Genomic DNA, 19,656 nt, shown 5'->3' with positions numbered 1-19,656 from the left:
CCTTATGCTGTGCCAGGTGTGGGGAGGTGTCCCAGGCCTCAGTCTTCCCAGAGGCAAGATTCTAGGCTGAGCAGGTTTGGGGCAGGAGGCCTGGCCCTAGGCTGGACCCTCCCTTCTTGGGAGTCAGCTGGGTCTGACACCCCGTCATCTGATTCCTGGGCCCATCCCAGCATCTGGCCACTTGGGAAAGGCTTGGAGCTGAGGCCAGCAGCCCTGGAAGAGTCTCCCTCCAGGCCTCTGAGGGTCACCTCTGCCAGCCCTGAGCTCCTGCATGCATCCTCAAGCCTGCACCTTCAGCTCCCAGCCAGCACTTGCTCTGGCCACACTCCTGCCAGTTCCCTCCTGCTGGGATCAGACATGGACCGGCCCATGCTCTTGGCCTTGGGCTTCATGGCCCTAGGTAGGTCGTGTCTTCTTTTTGGCCTCAGTTTTGTCATCTGAGAACTGGATCTGTGACTGCAGGAGTCTCGAGGTGGTGGCTGGGAGCCCTTGTGAGCCGCAGGCCACCATAGCGCAGAGAGCAGGTTCCAAGCCAGGCTTCCTGGCTATGGGGTCTTCGGCAAGTCATCTCCATGCCTCAGTTTCCTCGTCTGAAAAATGAGATTCACACAAACAGCTGCCTCATGATGCTATTTCGAGGAAACAGTGGCTTAACCTATTGAAAGCACTTACCAGTGGGAGTGGGCAGATAAGCAGTCACTTTAGCCAAAGCTGTTAATCTGTGGTGTGACCTGGGGCAAGCCATTGACCTCTCTGGGCTGCAGCTCCCTCCTCTGTGACGTGTGATGATGCCACCCACTTGCAGGCCTGGAGATCAGGGGCAACATGTGGACAGCACATGGCTGTAGCACCGAGAGGTCCCATGAGTCACTGGGTCCACAGTGTTCTGTCATCCTTGGTACCCAGCCCCCTTTCTGCACTCCCACCACACCATTTGTCAATGGTGGGCTCTCTCAGGGCAGCAGCAGGGCGGCTGCCTTGGTACTAGAGGTGCAGGCATCAAGTCTCCATTGAAGGAGATGGCAGCCCTGCCCTACATCTCCAGGGGCAGGGGCAGAATGGACAGGAGCGGCAGTTGGGCTCCTGGTGGGGATGTGGCCCTTGGGAGCCACTCCAGAAAGAGGGGAGCACCAGGTTGGTAGAGGCACGGGACAGGGGTCTTGACGCTTGGTGGGAAGATGCTGAGGTACTGGGCAATGTTGGCACCTCTGAGAGTCTTCTGTGCTCTCAGCCCAGTCCACCCCAGAGCTGCCCACCCTGCCCTGCTGGGGCCCCTGGATGAGCGTGGAGACTGAGCCCTGCCTGAGGGAGAGTCCAGTGGAATCCCCTCCTGCTCTTCCCTGCCTGGCTCTCCCAGACCTAAGATGGCCCCTTCTGGGGTGAGCTGGGAGGGAGAGCAGCGGCTCAGGATGAGGCAGTAAGAGGAAGGGATAGAGGCTGGGCTTGGAGACCCACGGCATCAGAGGCCGGGCTTGCTGAATGACCTGAGACAGGTGGCCTCCCTCTCTGGGCCCCGGTAGGGGCTGGATCAGTGGTTTTATTTGTAGAACAGAGCCGAGATGGGGTTGGAGGGCAGCCTACCAGGTCCCCCATTCTTAGGACCTGCCTGCTCTTGTCCCAGGCATTTTCTGGCCCTAAGATCGAGTCCCACTCATGCCCTGGTTTGCGGCCCCACTCCTTTGTCTTTGACCTTAGACAAATCTTTGGCCTTTCTGGTCCTCAGTGTCCCCATCTATAAGAGTGAAGGGACCAGCTCGGCAGCTCCTGATCACTGGGCAACCCCCTCCCTGTGCCAGGCCCTGTGCAAAATTCCCATTAACTGATCTCTTGGGCAGCCCCAGGAGAAGACAGAGGCCAGGGCATAAAACCTCTTGCCCAAGGTGACCATCAGCTCCAACCCAGGGCTCAGGGAAATGAGGACCACTTGGAAGGGCCTTTTGGCCTCAGTGTGCTCAGCTGTGAAATGGGTGGTATTGGCGTCTGCCTGGGGGAGTTGCCGTGAGGGTTGACTGAGTTTCCCATGGCCTGGCCCCAGGAAGTGCCCCACCACCCTCCTGGGTGTTGCGGTCCTTTGGTGCTCCCGGACTTCCTTTCCCAGCAGTTTTTCCTGTTTTGCCACCTCTGACCCTCTGAAACCTGAACCTGCTGTTGGGTGAAGTGGGATTAGGGTCTGGTCCTGGGAGCCAAGGACTGGGAATCTGTAGATCCCTGAGGCCGGCTGTGGGTTCTGTGGCTGGGTCGTTCCCCTCTGGTGCCCTGCAGAGTGTGCCCGGCCTGCAGCCAGGTGGCCAGCTGGGTTTGAAGGCTGGCTCGGTGGCTTCCTGCCTGTGTGGCCTTGGTTTCTGAGGTTCTCAGTGCTGGTGTCCCTCAGAGTCACTGGGGGCTGGTTAAGAAGCAGGTTGCTGAACCGGGTCCAGGACCCCAGCAGGGGGGCTGCAGCACCTGGCAAGTCTGGCATGGACCTCGGTGGGGGAATGGCCCTCACGCCCACTTGCCTGTGCCTGTTACCCCCTGCCCCCCTCTTGCATGCCCTCCTCTTGCACACCCTGCTCTGGCCACCCTGGCCTCCTGGCTGGTGTTTGAACTTGCCAGGGACACTCCTGCCTTGGGGGCCTTTGCACTGCTCTTCCTTCCCCCTGGAACACTCCTCCGCAGACACGCCCGGATGCCTGGCTCACTCCCTCCACCCTAAGCCTCTGCACTTCTCAGCCGAACCCCTGTTTCAAGTGGCACACACACACAGCCTTCCTCACCTCTCCCCCTTCTTTTTCCTGGCTTTAATGTACCCCGAGCACTTCCCACCTTCTAGGATGCTATCTAGTTTGATTATTTGTTTCATTTGTTACTCATCTCTCTGGTATTGTTTTGTTTTTTGAGATGGGGTCTCGCTCTGTTGCCCAGGCTGGAGTGCAGTGGCTTGATCTCAGCTCACGGCAACCTCTGCCTCCCAGGTTATGATTCTCCTGCCTCGGCCTCCCGAGCAGCTGGGATTACAGGCGCCCACCACCATGCCCAGCTAATTTTCATGTTTTTAATGGAGACGGGGTATCATCGTGTTGGCCAGGCTGGTCTTGAACTCCTGACCTCAAGTGATCCGCCCACCTCAGCCTTCCAAAATGCTGGGCTGACAGGCATGAGCCACCTCACCTGGCCCCCTATTGTTTATGCTCTACAAGGGCAGAGTTCTTTCCTCTGGTTTACCAGGCCCAGGTGTAGATAGACCCCAGGAATGCAGGCAGGAGCCTTTCATAGCTGGTCCATAAATCATTGATGAATAAGCAAATGATCCGTTAATGTCATTTCGAGTAGTGAGTAGCGGGAAGTCCTATGAAGAAAAACAAAGCTGGAAGGAGTGGAGCGTGCAGGGGATGGAACAAGGGGTGGGGCCTCCTAAAGAAGTGACCTTTGAGTGAGGGCCCGAAGTGAGCAGCCAGCAAAGTGTGGCTGCCGAGGGTTTGGCGTGGGCAGGAGAAGTGACCCGAAGCCCACAGTTGGGCCTTTGAGGGCCTTAGAGTTTCTGCAGTTTCTTCCCAGGCTGAGGAGAGGCAACTACTCCCAGCTCCCAAGATCCCCACAACCCCAGGAGTCCCCTGGACTAGGGGCAGGGCTAGGGGAGCCAGGGGAGTCCACCCAGCAGGAGGGAAGGGGTTAACCGCAGACCTCCCGGGTTCTCCTAATCAACCCCAGGCTGCTGGAAGCCCCACTTGCAGCCCTGGGAGGGAGCCCGCTTGCCTCCCTGCCCGCTGGCCCCCGGCCAGCCCGTTTCCCTGCCCAGCCACCGACCCGGCTTTCATCTGCTCACAGGGGGCCGATTCACGGCAGACCACCCCAGGCCCGGCACCCGCTTGCTATTCCGCGAGGCTGTTAAGAGTCGGGTGTAAATCTCCTGACAGGCCGCAGAGCCGGCCTCGGGCCCGGCGCCCTACCCTGCTGCTGGGCAGACAGTGGCTGCTGTGTCTGGGTCACAGCCACACCAGGCGGCTGAGGAGGCTGCCGAGTGGCCTCAGATGGGTGAAGGGCCTGGTCATTGGGGACCACACTGTCCCCAGCAGACGATGCCGTTCTGTGGCCCTGCCCGACTCTGCTCCTCCCAAGAGGCTAAACACTGAGCTGGCCTCTTGCCAGCCGGACCTCACGGTCGGATGACCTAGCATTTCTCTTACGGAGGTCTTGGGAAGCCATGACCTTAGCAGCTGAGCTCCATAGAGCATGTGACCTTTCCAGGTTTGAGTCTCGGGGCACCACACACCGTGTGACCTTGACAGTGTGCCTCCACTTTTCCATCTGGGTAATGGGGGTGATGGTAGCTGCCCGTCAGAGGGGTGTGACCCTTGGAAACGACACGCATGACCCACCTTGCACAGTGCCTGGTACATCATAGATGCCTGCTAAAATGGTTGCCACTCCTGTCATGGGGGCTTGTGCTGGGCCTGCTTGGAGGCAGGGGGGTAACCCTGATGGTCTCTTGGTTTCCCCAGAAGCACCAGATACCTGGCAGAGGTGGGACCCCCCCCAGGTGGTGGTGAAGGATTCCCTGGGGATGGTGGTAAAGGAGCCCCCAACCCAGAATCCAGCCCTGGCCCTCTAGCTCCTGCACTGTGTGACCCTGGTGAGTCACCAGCCTGGCTGGGCCCCAGCACTCCTTCCCCACTTTGGCTTTTATCATAAGCCTGTGAGGTTGGTCACCCCCACTGCACAGATGCATCAAAGGAGCTGTCTGCCTAGGTGCAGATGGCCAAGTCAGAACGGGAACCCAGAACGCCTTCCTTGAAGGCCAGGGTCCGATGGGCTGTGTAATTCTTTAAACCTTTCCTGGTCCTTGGGGGTTTTGCAGATGAGACAGCTGAGGCCCAGAGGGAAAGAGTGGCTTGCCCAAGACCGTGACCACTGGTGGGTGAGAGCTGCCTGGTGTGAGCTTGGGGCCACCGAGCCCTTGGGAGGGGCAGGCTAAGATCTGCCCTCCCACAAGTGAGGGCCATAGGCACTAATCCAGGCCATGCTGGAGGAGCTGTCTGATCTGAGCCTAGCTGCTAGAGGCTGATAGCAGCCAGGACAGGCCCTGAAGGCCAAGCAGGGCTTCCCCCAGGCATCTCCATCCTCTGCTTTTAAAACTATGTGGCATGTCCTCCAGCTCATCGGCACCCTCAGGGGTTAAACAGTATGATAACCACTTTACAGATGCGGACGCTGAGGCCCAGAGGCAGAAAGCGACTTGGTGAGCTCTAGAGCAGGGTATGACTGGAAATTGCACTCTCAACCCTGAATTTCATAGCAGGGAAGGGCCCCTGATGGAGTCCACTGAGACCTTCTCATCTTCCTCTCCCAAGTCCCATCCTCCTGGGCCTGCAGACAGTGCTCTGGGCCGTGGGGCTGCATGGGGCCTTAACACCTATTGTGGAGTTCCGATTGTCGAAACATAGGCTCTAGAGAGAGCAGGTGGCCATGAGTCTTCTGCATGACCTTGAGCTCACTGGTTGTCCAGAGCCTCAGTTTCTCACCCAGACAATAGGACGGTGGCAGAGCTCACTCAAGGGGGTGTTGCAAGGTGAAACACAACAGTGCATGCCAGCGGCTTAGACGCTGCAGTGGAGGAAGCGCCCAGGAAGCGCCTGCTGCTGTTCTGACGATTTCCACTCCCGGAAATCGACTGCTTTTAAGGGCAGTCCTAGCCTGCAGAGGTGCGATGGGGGCTCCATTTTGGGAGAAAGGGGGCTTCCTGGAGGAGGGGCTCCTGGACTGGCTTCAATGGACAGGAAAGCATTGCTGCAGAGGCTGTCCTGAGCTGAGGCTCTGAAGTCTGAAGGGCAGAGGATATTCAAGACATCCTGGGATGTGGGAGTAAGTGGGTCCTGGGGCCAGCAGCCCTGCCTTCTTTCCTTTCTGGGGCCCCTCTGACCAGGGGCTAATCTTTGTTAAGATTCTTCTGCTCACTTGCTTTCTTAAATTAGGAACTTTCAAAAAGAAGGGGCCTCAGTGAGCAGACTGCAGAGGGGAAACTGAGGTGTAGCAGGACTGGGCTCAGTTGACGGAGTGGGTTAGTACTGAAGCTCCCCACTCAGCTCTTGCTCTGCGTATCTCAATGAAAGAGGCCTTTGCTGTGACCCATCTTCTTTCCTCAGGCACAGGAACTTCTGTCCTGTTCCCAGGGTGAGGGCCCGGCCCTGTGGCTCTGAGACTGTCTGGCGCCCTGGCCACGTGGGGCCGCCTTGGCTCTCCTCTGCCCCTCCCTGGCAGTGGCTCCAGTGTTCACAGCAACAAGGAAGCAATTTCCCAAGTGCTGTTGAACTCCCTTCCTCCAGGAAGTCTGCCCCACAGAAGGCAAGGGAGCATATGGTGGGAACATGGGTTCTGGGGCCAGATTACCTGACCTACAGCCTGGGTTCTGAGACAGCCACTCAATTTGGGTCTCCTGGTGAAGCCTCAGTGGTCCCGTCTGAACAATGAGAGCAAAAGGGAAAGTGTCAGGGAAAGAGCCCAGGGCTTGGAGTCGGGAGATCCGGGTATGAATCCCGCTTTGCTGTCCCGGCTCTGTGTTCCACACACGACTTCACCATCCTGGCCTCCGTGCCTGTCTCCAGCACGGGGATGGTTCTGCCTCCCTTGGGCATGAGCAGAGATGAAGGTGATGGTCATGATGGTGGTGACCCACATGGCCAGAAAGTGTCCACACCTTAGGCCAGCACCTCAACCCACAAAGACAGTGTGATGGGGACACCGCAGCTCAGGGTAGGGGGAGGGAGTGTGACTTGAGCGAGGCCACCAGACTGCAAGTGGCAGGACCCATCCTCGAACCCAGGCTGGTTGTGAACCCCGCCCTCTTCCGCCAGGCCCCAGGAGTCACTGTAAACACTTTGTACACTGTGTGACTCAGAAACAGGGGATTTTATTCTCCTGTGATGAAAGTAACAAGGCCTGAGGTTTTGCACCAGCCCTCTTGGCCCCCTTCAGGCTTGTGGCTAAAACACCCAGATCCTTTGCACCCAGGCTGTTGTCAGGTCAGTCTGTGGTCCCCACATCCCTCCGGCAGGCTTCGTGCCTGTTAAGATTCTTCTGCTCACTTGTCCCCCAGCTCGTCCACATCTCCCTGTCACTTCCAGCAGCCTCAGCAGCAAGGAGCACATTTCCTCCAATGCCTGTTAGGGCTGAGAACTGGATCTGGAATCAGAAGCTCTGGCCATATAGGGCCTGCCCTCCTCAGGGTACCAGTCAGGTGCCTTCCACAAGGCACATCCTCTCCATCTGCCCCAGACCCCAGCCATCCCACTTGCCTCGTTCACGTGACTTGACCCATCCCCATGGGCATCTGAGTTTGCAGCCCCAGCTCCAGCTAAACTTACCCCCAGCCCGTTTTCTCCTTTGTTGCCAAGGGTCCCAGGAGGCAGCAGTAGGGGGCCTGGCCAGAGACCAAATGGGCTTATTCCTGCCACCAAGTGTCCCATGGTCTGGGGCCTCGTAAGAGGAGAAAGTGGGGCTCTCTGGTTCTCGGTGACAGGCTGAGTCCCTGTGGCTCCCAGGCCACCTGCTTTCATTCTGAGGCTCCCAGATGCCCATTTGAGCTTGCAACAGGGGTGCTTAGGGAGCTTGGGGGCCTACAAGTACCGGAATCCATCGTGTTCCCATTCTGAAAATCAGAAATGAAGCCCATGCGAGGCCTCAGGCTCTGTCCCCTCATGCCCTACAGTGGTTGACAGTCTTTTCCCACTTTCCAGTCCTCGGGAATCACTTGTCCAGGCTCCAGGAAGCACAGGGGGTTCTGTTTTACCTCCCACCTACATCTTGCCTCATCTCCCTCTGCCAATCTAGAAAATGCACGTCACTCTAGACCCAAGGACTTAGGCAAACCTTCTCTCCCCCTTAGCCCCTTCCCCACCTTTTTTTTTTTCTTTTTTTCTGAGATTGCGTCTCGCTTTGTCACCCAGGCACGATCTCGGCTCACTGCAACCTCTGCCTCCTGAATTCAAGCATTCTCCTGCCTCAACCTCTTGAGTAGCTGGGATTACAGGGGCCCACCACCACGCCCGGCTGCTTTTTGTACTTTTAGTAGAGATGAGGTTTCACCTTATTGGCCAGGCTGGCTTTGAACCCCTGATCTCATTCAGGTGATCTGCCCGCCTCGGCTGCCCAAAGTGCTGGGATTATAGGCATAAGCCACCACGTTCGGCCCCCACCTAAAGGGTCCCAGGTCCAGGAAATCCCACCCCCTCCTCAGCGTGTGACCTCCAACAAGCTTCCTTGCCTTTCTGAAGTTGCAGTTCTCTTATAAAAGAGGACCTGGCCAGCCTGCCTGCCTGCCTGGCAGCCTCCCTCCAAGTCAGGTGAGGCAGAGTGGCCCATGGTCCTGACCGTGTTAGGCTGATGAGCGGAACCCTGGTACACAGTCCTCCAAGGGAGCGGCCCTTTCCTCGGGTCCGCCCCAGCCACTAGGGAGTGTGAACAGGGACGTTCCAGGGAGTGCTGCAGGTAAGGGAACTAAAGAGGAAGCTTGGAAAGGACTGGTGTGGTGGAGGGGCCTGTGGGGTGAACTGTGCCTCCAGTGGCCAGTAGGAAGGAGGGAGAGCAGTGTCATCCTTGTCATGCTTGTTGAATCTCCTCCGAGTCAGGGAGGATTCCCAGGGTTTTATAGGAACTCTGTCATTTCGGTGGGGCTGGGTTACTCTCCCCATTTTGCAGATGAGGAAACTGAGTTTGAGCTCTAAGGTGCACTACTGAAAAAGCACATTACAGAATGACACGTCCAGGCTGAGACCATTCAACAAGAGTTCCATGAGAAACATATTCTGCGTTTTCCATTCATGGAAAGAAATTGGTCACAGTGGGGACGCTGGAGGGGAGCTTAGAGCAGTGGAAAGAGCCTTATCTGTAATGCTTTTATTTTTGTAAATGTTCATATGTTGCTTGTGAAATGTAAAATTAGTAGTAACAAAAGTATGTATGGTGGGTGGGGGGAGGTCCCTGCAAGCTTGACGTCACTCAGAAGTGTCTCTTGGCCTCAGCAGGCTAAAGGAGGGTGGGGGCCTGGCCACCTTGAGCCTGCCAGCACCTCTGGGGCCTGGGATGCAAAGTGGGGGTCCTTCCTGTGTGGGCTCTGGCAGAGAGGGAGTAGGAAATGCTGACAGTTTTCTCCAGGTGTAACGTCCCAAGCCAGGTACGCTCGCCCCCTGACCCCAGCTTCCAGGCCGAGATGCCGTCTAGCCCCTCACAGAAGCCCTCTGCACCTCTGCCCAGCATCCTGGTGGAGTTTTTCTTCTGCCTAAGGCCCAGAGAGAAGAAGGCATGTTATTGGGATCCCAGAGTGACTTAGGGCTGGAGAAGCCGGCTGTCCCATCCTGGGGCCACCTCCCATTGTTCTTGTAGACATGGGAGAGAGTGCACAAGGCAGGCTTGGGATGCTGGGAGGCCGAGGGTGGCAGCACTCCTGGGTTCTCTCCCTGGGGGCATGAGCCACTTTCTCATGTCTGTTGCCTCAGTTTCCTTTTGTTAGAGCTAGGGTCCTGGTTCTGTTGCCCAGACTAGAATGCAGTGGCGTTATCATAGCTCACTGCAGCCTCCACCTCCTGGGCTCAAGTGATCCTCCTGTCTCAGTCTTCCCAGTAGCTGGAACTATAGCCTTGTGCCACCCTACCTGACTAAGTTTTTTTTTGGTGCTGACAGGGGTCTCGATAGTTGCCCAGGCTGCTGATCTCAAACTCCTGGGTGCAGCTGATCCTCCCACCTGACTCTCCCAAAATGCTGGAATTATAGGCATGAGCCACTGCACCTGGCCCTCAGTTTCTTCTTCTGCCAAACAGTGTGTGTAGAGTTTAGATCACCGTGTGTGTAGAGGTTTAGATCACCATGTGTTATAGAGGTTTAGATCACCATGTGTGTAGAGTTTAGATGATCACCATGTGTGTAGAGTTCAGATCACCATGTGTTATAGAGATTTAGATCACCGTGTGTGTGGAGGTTTAGATCACCGTGTGTGTAATGCTTTAGATCACCATCTGTGTAGTTTAGATATGTGGGGCAGCACGTAGCGACCATTCTCTGTCAGTAAGTCTTTTGAAACCCTCTGGAAAGAGGCTGGTGGTGACCTCAGGGTTCTCCCAGTAGAGGCCTAAAGTCAGACCTCAAGAAGAACTTCCCAGCAGAGTGAGGTATTTCTGTCTCCACTAAGACTCTGGGAAAGCAACAGCTGATGGGCTCCCTGTGCTCTGCAGGGCACCGGCAGAAGCTGGAGGACCAGACCAAGGCATTCCCCGACCGCTTTGGGGACCTGGAACGGCTGCGCATGCGGGTGACACCGAGCACGCCCAGCCCCCGAGGCTCACTCAGCACCACAAGCCACTTCAGCAGCCAGCCCCAGACCCCTATCCAAGGTATGGCACTGAGGGAGGGGCTGCAGCAGGGTAAGGTGGGGGTGGAGAACCTGGATGTGGTCCAATCTGCCCCAGACCAAAAGCCCATCAGAAGATCAGTCACTGCACCTGCCTGTTTTATAGAGGCGCTGCTGGTACTCATTTGCACCTGCAGATGGTTCCTGAGGGCTTGCTGTGTGCTAGCCATCATTCCTTCACTCAGCAAACATTTACTGACATTACTGGCATATGCCCAGGGCCCAGCCCCAGGGATCCACATGGGCAGACAGCACCCTGCATACCAGTTCACTGTGTCTGGGGAAATGGGGTTAATTCCATAGTGCCCCTATTAGAATTGAGCCATGACTTGTCCAAGGAGCCATGACAGACTCGTCCCTGCCATGTAGTTTCCCCACCCCTGCCCCCAGCCTCTGATTTTTTCATCTGAAAGTGAATTGGTGGTTGGTGCCTCTGCCCAGGGCTGGGATGATATTCAAATGGCATTACTGCACTCACACAAACTTTGCACACTGTTAAGTGACGTTCCAGCCCTACAGAGGCACATAGCATTCCTGGGAAAGGTCTCCCACCCTGCCCAGAGCCTCCTCCCAAACAGGAGGAACTGAGGTGGAAGGGAAGGCTGAGCAGGGTCTGTCTCCACTGCCTAGACGGATAGCAGCCGGGTCTCAGGCAGGTTCTGGAGTATCAAGCTGCCTGGCATATAAGAGGGGCTCGCCAAACGACTGCGGGCTGCATCTCTCCTCTGTTCTCTTGGTCAGTGAGCTGGGACGTGGGAGGCTGTGTGCATGGCTGGCCTTTGGGCCAGGTGGGGTGCCAAGGGTGCTTGGTGGCTGGGTGGACAGAGGCAGGCAGGCTGGCTGCTGTCACAGGCCCTGCCTGTATCTTTCTCAGTTCCCAGAGCCTGGTTAGAACTCCTTGGCAGATGAATGAATTGAGGCCTAAGAGGTTCAGAGCCACCCTTGGGTCACATAGCCCACCTGTGACCAGGTCCAGAGTCTCCATAGTATGTGTTCCCAAGGACTTTCTGTACTTCTTAGGGGACAGATAAGGGGCCTGGAACAGGGCTGCCACGCTGAGGTGGGGTCCGACTGGGTCCCTCTGTTGACATTGTTCCAGGCATCGTGCAGTGGCCAGGAGCTTGATCAGGCCCTCAGTGTGAAGAAAGAACCCCTCCCCTTCTGGCCTGGACTTAGGACCTCCAGCAGTGGTCCTGCTGAGACGCCGAGGTCAGAAGAAGCCCCAGGCCCAGCCTCTCTGAGCCCAGGAGCTAGTGCATTTGAGACTTTCAGCTCTTGAGCCCGTTAGTTGGAGGTCTGCGCTCAAGAGATGGTGGAAGGAGCCCTGAATGCTGTGCTTATGCCCACCCCTGCCCTATAGCTGCTCCTGTTCCTGCCGCCCACAGGCCAGCATCTGTCGAGGTGTGGTAGCCTGGGAACCAGCCTTTCCCTGCCATGAACAGAGCCAGGCCAGGGGATCAGGGCCTAGCCAGGGCGCCAGAATCCAGGAGGTGGGGTAAACAGTGGCTTCCTGTCCCCCAGCCCCCATGGAACGAGAGCCCCCATCTGCCCATCCACCGATGTGTGGATACAGCTTGGGAATCAGTGCCTGCAGGAGCCTGGGGCAGGTGTGGTCACCTCCATCCAGCCCCAGAGGGCCAGGCCTAGCCCCACAGCAGGCACAGCTGCTGCTCACACCCTGGACTGGGAGGAAAGGGGCTCTGGCCTGTGCGGGGCAGTGGCTGACCTCTGCTTCTCTGGCTGCTTCCTCCTGAGGCCTCACCCAGTCCCTCACTAGCCACCCACAGCACTGGGCCACAGTCAGCCAGGCCTCTCCATCCCCAGGCCCAACCTCTTTGGGTGAGAGAAAGGGCCTTGGACACCCAGGACAGGGCAGAAGTGTGAACTCTGTCAGGTGGACCGGCTGGGACTCAGGCTTTGCCAGGCATTGGCTGTGTGATCTTAGATAAGTCACTTAAACTTAGCCTCAGTTTTCTCATCTGTGAAGTGGGGAGAAGGAGGTCCCTGACAAAGAGGGGGTGTTGACAGGCCCAGGCTTGGGAAGTCACTCTCACAGAGATGCCCCCGCCCTCAGGCTCCCTCCTGGGGATCCCCCTCGGAACACCCCACCACCACTTCTTTCAGTGCCTATTAACTGCCTTGACCCTCCAACCTTGGTCACTGGCAAGCAGTGCAGAGACCCCAGCCCCTCCCATACCCCAGCCCCAGCCCCCAGCCGCAGCCGCCCACAATGGGGGCTTCTCACAGCTGAAAGGGCTCATTCAGCCACCATGCAGCAGCCGGGGCAATCTGGAGAAGAAAATAAACATTTCCTTCCACTGTTGGGATTGGCTGCTCGACAGTGGCCCGGGCAGCTCGGGTTTCCTGGGGCTGCGAGGCTGCCGGGTGGGGGTACAGGAGCTCCGAGGAAGCTGCTGGGGAGCCTGAGGGGGTGCTGAGGGCAGGTATTTCCCCCACCACCCTAGAGGAAGGGTGGTAGCCTTGAGGAGAGAGGCTGGAGGGGACAGTGGCAGGTCCAGGGAGGCCCAGCCCAGCGTCCGGCAGCCCAGTGAGCTCTGAGGGGCGCAGTCCTGCTATTGCATCCTGGGGTCCCTGTGTGTCTCCTTCGTCTTGAGAATGGGGTTTCCACAGGCGGCCAGCACCCACTTCCACCCCACCTGGCACCTGCCACAGGACCTCTCCCCCTGAGGGGCTCCCCAGATGAAAACCGGCAGCCAGGCGCCTCAGAGGCTCTCGGCCTCAAAGGGCAGGGAGAGCCAAGTGACCTAGGGAGAGTCCCGGATGTCCCAGAAGGCCCCCGCCACCCAGACTGCTGTCCCCACATCTTCTTACCTCAAGCCAGGACCGTCCCTCCGCTCTGATCCATGCCCAGGGCCAGAGTCTGCTGCTGAGGGAAACATACCCCTGCCGACTTGGGAGGACCCCAAAGCCCCGAGAAGTTCCAAGTCCTGGCTGAAGCCACACAGCAGCTCAGGCGCTCAGAGCTCTCCATCCTCAGCCAAGCCTCGGCATGGCAGGCAGAGCCCACCCCAGCCAGCGCCAGCCCTTACCCTTTGGTGGGTGAGACAGGGGATGCTGGGCCGGACAGACTGCACCTCTGGACCACTGCTGGGGGCTCTTCTGCCTCCCCCTGCTGCCAGAGTACAAGGGAGGCCCTGCACCAAGACCTCATCTCAGCAGGGCCCTGAAGGAGCCAGTTCTCCTGGGTACCCGGAGAAAGAGGCACCACAGCCACAGTGGCCTTGCAAAGCCTCACGGACCCCTACTCTGTGCCCGGTGCCATTCTAAGTATTTGATGTGTATTAACTGAATCATGATGAAATGTTATCATCTCCATGTGTTATATGGAGAAACTGATGCACAGAGAGGTTAAGTGACCTGCCCAAGGGTACACAGCTAATAGGTGTCCAAACCAGGATAACTGTCCGGCTCCAGAAGCTGCATAGTAAGCCTTGATACTGTGCTGCCTCAAAGACGGGATAGCTCCCTCTCAGGCATGTTTTGGGGCTCAGGACCAGAGACCCTAGGATTGTGTGCCAGGTCCAGTGTGCTATGTGACCCTTAAGGAAGTGCCTCACCCTGCCTGGGCCTCAGTTTCCCCACCAAGGGTGTTAGACTCAGTCCCTGAGCCCTTAGAATACTGAGGTTTTGGAGGTCTGTGATGACAATCGGGCAGGTGCTGGAACACCCTTGCCTTGGAGCCCATTGAGAAGCCACGCTCCTGGGGGGGGCAGGGGCAGGGTCTGGGCTGGACACTGTGACCAGGCCAGGGTCTCGGTCCCCAAGTTTGACTGCTGTGTCACTTTGCTGCCAAGGCAGGTGGCATTGTGCATATGCACACACTCACACACACACACATGCACTCATGCGCACACACTCACACATACACTCACGCACTCACACACATACACACACATTGACACTCACACACACGTGTGTCCCCAGCAGAGAGCCGTGTGGTGAGTAGCAGTCCTTTCTCTATGCAGGTGTGTGGACACACACACTCACACGTGTGTCCCCAGCAGAGAGGCCGTGTGATGAGTAGCAGTCCTTTCTCTGCCACAGAGAGACTCAGTCTTGCTCTCTCTGCCTCCATTTTCTTTTATTTGAAAGCGGATTCCAACTCCCAGCCTCACCTCAGAGCCCTTTTCACATCCATGGCTTTGTCAGCTGTTACCACAGATGGGTGGGAAGAGGCACCACCTGGGCCTGGGGGGCTGCTGGGAGACCTGAGCTGACCCCGCCCTCAGCGCCGCCCCACCCCCACATCCTAGGCCTCTCCTCTGCGAGGCTGGGAAGGAGGATTTTTTTGTTTTGTTTTGAGATGGAATCTTGCTTTGTTGCCCCAGCTGGAGTGCCGTGGCGCAATCTCAGCGCTCACTGCAACCTCTGCCTCCCGGGTTCAAGTGATTCTCCTGCCTCAGTCTCCCAAGAGGCTGGGATTACCAGCGCCCACCACAATGCCTGGCTAATTTTTTTTCTTTTTAGTAGAGATGGGGTTTCACCACGTTGGCCAGGCTGGTCTCAAACTCCCGACTTCGTGATCACCTGCCTGGGCCTCTCAAAGCACTGGGATTACAAACATGAGCTATCACGTCCAGCCCCGGAAGGAGGATTGAAAGAGAAGAAAAGGTCCTCCCCCTCTTCTGCTGCTGCTGGCGGGGAGGCTCCCATGGCCCTTCTTGGCCCAGGGCAGCTCCCACCTGCTCCCCAGCGGATCTGTGTTCCAAGTTCTGGCAGGCGAGGCCCTGGGCAGCCTAGGGCAGGAGTGAGGTCTAGAACCAGGAGTCTCCTAGGTGGGCCTTGAGTCCCCTAGATTGGCCAGAGCCCAAGGTCATTCTTCAGGAAGGCCTCCTGGGGGCGTCTCGGGCTGCCACTGACCTCTTCCTTGCTGTCCTCCAGGCACCTCGGAACTGAACCCATTCTCCGACCCCCGCCAGTTTGACCGCTCCTTCCCGACACTGCCAGCCCTCACGGAGAGCCGCTTCCCGGACCCCAGGATGCATTACCCCGGGGCCATGTCGGCTGCCTTTCCCTACAGCGCCACGCCCTCAGGCACGAGCATCAGCAGCCTCAGCGTGGCAGGCATGCCGGCCACCAGCCGCTTCCACCACACCTACCTCCCGCCACCCTACCCGGGGGCCCCGCAAAACCAGAGCGGGCCCTTCCAGGCCAACCCGTCCCCCTACCACCTGTACTACGGCACATCCTCCGGCTCCTACCAGTTCTCCATGGTGGCCGGCAGCAGCAGCGGGGGCGACCGCTCGCCCACCCGCATGCTGGCCTCCTGCACCAGCAGCGCTGCCTCTGTCGCCACCGGCAACCTCATGAACCCCAGCCTGGGCGGCCAGAGTGACAGCGTGGAGGCCGACGGCAGCCACAGCAACTCGCCCACGGCCCTGAGCACGCCGGGCCGCATGGATGAGGCCGTGTGGCGGCCCTACTGACCGCCCCAGTGGACTCCTCCCGAGGGAGGTGGGGACCCTAGCAACCTTCGAGACCAGTGACGGGCCAGCTCCGAGGCTCCGGGCAGGAATGGGACTTGCACTCTAGCGTGGTCTCGGTCCCAGGGTGGTTCCAGCTGGTGGGTGTGTCTGACTGCACCTGTCCAGCACATCCTTGTACAGAGGTGTGGGGAACAGCCCCACCTGGGACACTGCCCCCAGCCCAGATCCCGGCTGTCTCATCAGCCTCCTGCCACCTCCCCAGAAGGACCTCACTGTCTCCAACTATGCCCAGTACTGCATGGGGCCCGTGTCTCCTGGGGCAGAGGCCATCTCTCTTCCAGAGAGAGGCAGCATTGGCCCACAGGATATGCCTCAGGCCCCAGGAAACATCCCCACCCCTGCACCCCCTGGGTCCAGCGCCCTCTGTATTTACACAAATGGAGTCAGAACTGGAAAGTGTTTCCCACCCCTGCCACCCTTGAGAGGGGTTCCCCTCATTGTACAGATGGGGCAGGACCCTGCACGTTGCTGGCAGAGATGGGATGAGAACACATCCAAGCCAGTGCCCCCAGCCCAGCTTCCCCTCCGTTCCTAACAGTTGGCTTTCCCCCAGACGCATGGGTCCCAGGCACCAGAGATGAGTCTAGGGCATCAGCTCCCTAAACCCAGGAAGGCCCCTACAGACTGGCTCCTCCATGCACTTTACCAGCCCAAGGCATCCACTCTCTGTTCTCTTGGTTGGGGGTGGGGGATCCCCTTTCCCCTAAGCAGTCTCATAATTTTCATTTGTGGAGAGAATAGGGGGGTCAGATAGGTCCTAGCAGAAGTCATTGAGGTGAGGGATCATTTGGGGTCAGACATCAGCGTTCCTGTCCCACCTAGGTCCAGCCAAGCTGCGCCCCATCCTTCAAGCCTCCCTGGAGGACCTGGCCAAATCTTGCATCCTGACACATGCCTGTCTTTAGCCTATTTTGTGCTCTGAAAGCGAGCAGTCCTGAACAACAAAAAAAGTTTTTAAAACTGATTTTAGAAAAAGAAGCTTAATCTAACATTTTCAAACACAAGGTCTCTTAACAAGTGTAGCTCCGGGATGATAAGCAGCATCCCTAGCTCCTCCCCCTCACCAACCCCCAGCTGCCTCCTGAGAGTGTGGGGTCATTAGGGTCTCAGTACTTCCTCAAGGGGCTACATTCCCTACCAGGCAGCATCCCAGCAGCCTGCACCACAGGTGCCCCTGGGAGGACAAGGGAAGTGCTGGTGAGATGCTGGGCTCGCTGTCCCCTGTGGCTCTGGGACATCTGTCCAGGAGGCTGTGCGGGTGTTCTGGTTGGGGTGGGTGGGATGCAGGAGGTGGGGAGCACTGGCTTTGCATGGCAGAAGAGAAGCACTATAAGGGCATGCCAGCCGCATCTCAGCCCCACTACATTCTGAGGTGAAGTCCTGCCCCTGAGTTTTGCAAAATGGAAATGTGGGCCCTTGCCCTAGGGCCAGGCACGTGGATTCTCAGAGTTCTCTGGCCCTAGAAAGGCTTAGAAAATGTGTTAAAGGACAGGAAACTCATAAAGGCTAGCAGCACATGGTTTTTGTAACTTTCTATGGATGCAGAAATCTGCCCTACAAAAGGATCCTCAGTGTTGCCTCTGTGAGAGCACTGCCCCCACCCAATCTGTCACAACAGCTAGAACCATACACCAGAGACACACTGGCAGGCTAGGCAGTCCTTCTGGTGATCCTATTCCAGTCCCTCCTACTGCAGTTTCTCTTGGCCTGTCCCCACTGGAAAAACAGTCTCCATCTCTTCAAAACAACTGCTGACTCCCTGCACCCAGGGTGCCTCTCCACCCTTACTTAGGAAGCAGCTACAAGTCCATTATCCTTGTACTTTCTTCCTTCCTGATTTCTGGTTGTAGCTGGTCCTGGGTCAGTGTAGGAAGCACCATTGGTTCCCAGGGCCCAGCACTTTGTAGTCTCATCCCAGATGACTACCCCTTCCTGATCCTCAAGCCTTGGAGAAGCAGGGATGGGAAATAAATTGCTCTTCCTACCCCATCCCCCATCCCCTGACAAAAAGTGATGGCAGCCGTACTTTGTTTGTAAGGCCCAAAGTGGGTACAGACAGCCCGGGCTGGTAAAAGTAGGTCCTTATTTACAAGGCTGCTTTAAAGTTGTAAAAGGCAAACACTGATATAGGAAGCAGGAAGAAAGGAAGATGTTTTGATACAATATAACTGTGAGCCTGTCAGTAGTGGGTACCAATCTTTTTATGACATATTGTCATGCTGACGTGTGACACTTGCTGCACTCATATCTGATGCAAAACCATCCCAGAGCTGGCGAGAGGATGGAGCAGGGTGGAAACTGCTTTGCACTATCATTTGCTTCGTGTTTGTTTTTGATGCACAACTTGCTTGTACAGTAAACTGTCTTCTGTACTATTTAACTGTAAAATGGAATTTGGACTGATTTGTTACAATAATATAAGTCTGAGATGTGTTGAAGGAGCCCAGTGCCAGGCTTCTAGGGCTATGCATGGAGGTGGGGCGGGGGATGGGAGAGGATGGAGACCTCCTGCTGTTCCCAGGAGGAACTGGGCAGGACCTGGGGCAGGAACAGAGACACCCAGCGCCTTCATCTCCTTGCTTCCAGCTTCTTCAGGAATGGCCACAGAGACCACCCTTGCCACAGGATAGCCCACCGGTGAAGCCTCCTGCTGTATGGGCAGAACCCCAGGAGAGCATCAAATAGGTCTTCAAAGTGCTACCAAACCTTCCACCAATCTTGAGCAGGCGGTGATTCTTCCCAGCCATGTTGGGAAGAATTCCTACCTGTTCCCCAGACTCAGATTTCTGGGGGGAAGCAGAGGCAGAGGAAGAGTCCAGCTGCCTGGGTGAGAGCTCTCCTCTGAGCCTCATGTTTCAGGATCTGTGGCAAGCTAGCAACAGTGGGGATTGGGAGAGAGCAGCCACTTCAGTGCTCCCATTTTGCAGATGAGACAACTGAGGTGCAAAGAGGGAGTGTCATCAGGGTCCATGTCTCCCTGGGGCTGTCCGTGGCTGAACTGGGACCACACTCCAATGTTGGTAGCATGGGTGTGATGATGTGGGGACCTGGCTTGAAAGCCCCCCTCCCGCTATTTCTATTTATGTTTATTTGGGGGTCACTTTGTAGGGAATGATAGCCCCTCCTCACCGGACATACTTTGGTGCCACAGCAGATGGGAGAGGAGCTGATCTCCAGAGGAGCTGACCTCCAGAGTCCCTGACTCAAATCTCTATCACCTGTACCCCAGCAGACACGAATCAGCACACCTAAATTGCCAACCAGAAACTCAAGGTCCAGAGCAATCTCCAGCCTGCCTGAGGTCTCAGGGCTGTGGGAGGAAGCGCTGCAGTAGCCACAGTGGCCTGCAGGTGGCGGCAGGGCTGAGCATTGCTGGGCAGCAGATGGAGAGAGTGGACATCACCCCCTTCGGACAAGGGTGAGGACAGGCTGCCTCAGTTACAGCAAGAATTCAGGTTAGGTACTAAGAAGAATTTCCCAACCTGAGGTGATTCATTCCCAAAAAGGTCTGGGAAAGGTCTTGATGGGGGAAGGTTTTTCCTTCCAGAGCTGTGTGGCAGTGAGGGGTCCCTCTCCCTCTCTGAGCCTCTCTTTTAGGTCGTGCGCTAAATGAGCACCGGCTGTGTGCTGGGTGTGGAGTAGGATGCCACGTCCCATGATCCTCTGCTTTGGGACAGGGGTGTACCTGGCCTGAAGGAAGGGTTGACTTTCATAGTCCTGCAACCCTGTCCTCCTGGACCCTGGGCCCAGCCTCACCCTTGTCCCCTGAGCCAC

General features: G+C 57.1%; 1 protein-coding gene across 1 annotated transcript in view; it reads left to right on the top strand.

The window, feature by feature from the left end:
• Window positions 1-18,315, top strand: part of RUNX3 (RUNX family transcription factor 3) — a 31,887-nt gene extending 13,572 nt beyond the window's left edge. The window contains exons 4-5 of the mRNA XM_032300863.1: window positions 10,200-10,358; window positions 15,278-18,315. Coding sequence (XP_032156754.1) covers window positions 10,200-10,358; window positions 15,278-15,822 — 704 coding nt within the window. The 3' untranslated portion in view covers window positions 15,823-18,315. The remainder of the gene's footprint in view (window positions 1-10,199; window positions 10,359-15,277) is intronic.
• The last annotated feature ends 1,341 nt before the right edge of the window (window positions 18,316-19,656 follow it).

This window comes from Sapajus apella, unplaced genomic scaffold (assembly GCF_009761245.1).
Source record: "Sapajus apella isolate SASKATOON/1434 unplaced genomic scaffold, GSC_monkey_1.0 scaffold43, whole genome shotgun sequence".
NCBI lineage: Eukaryota > Metazoa > Chordata > Mammalia > Primates > Cebidae > Sapajus > Sapajus apella.
Note: the sequence above shows the minus strand (reverse complement) of the source record. Positions and strands in the feature narration are given on the sequence as shown.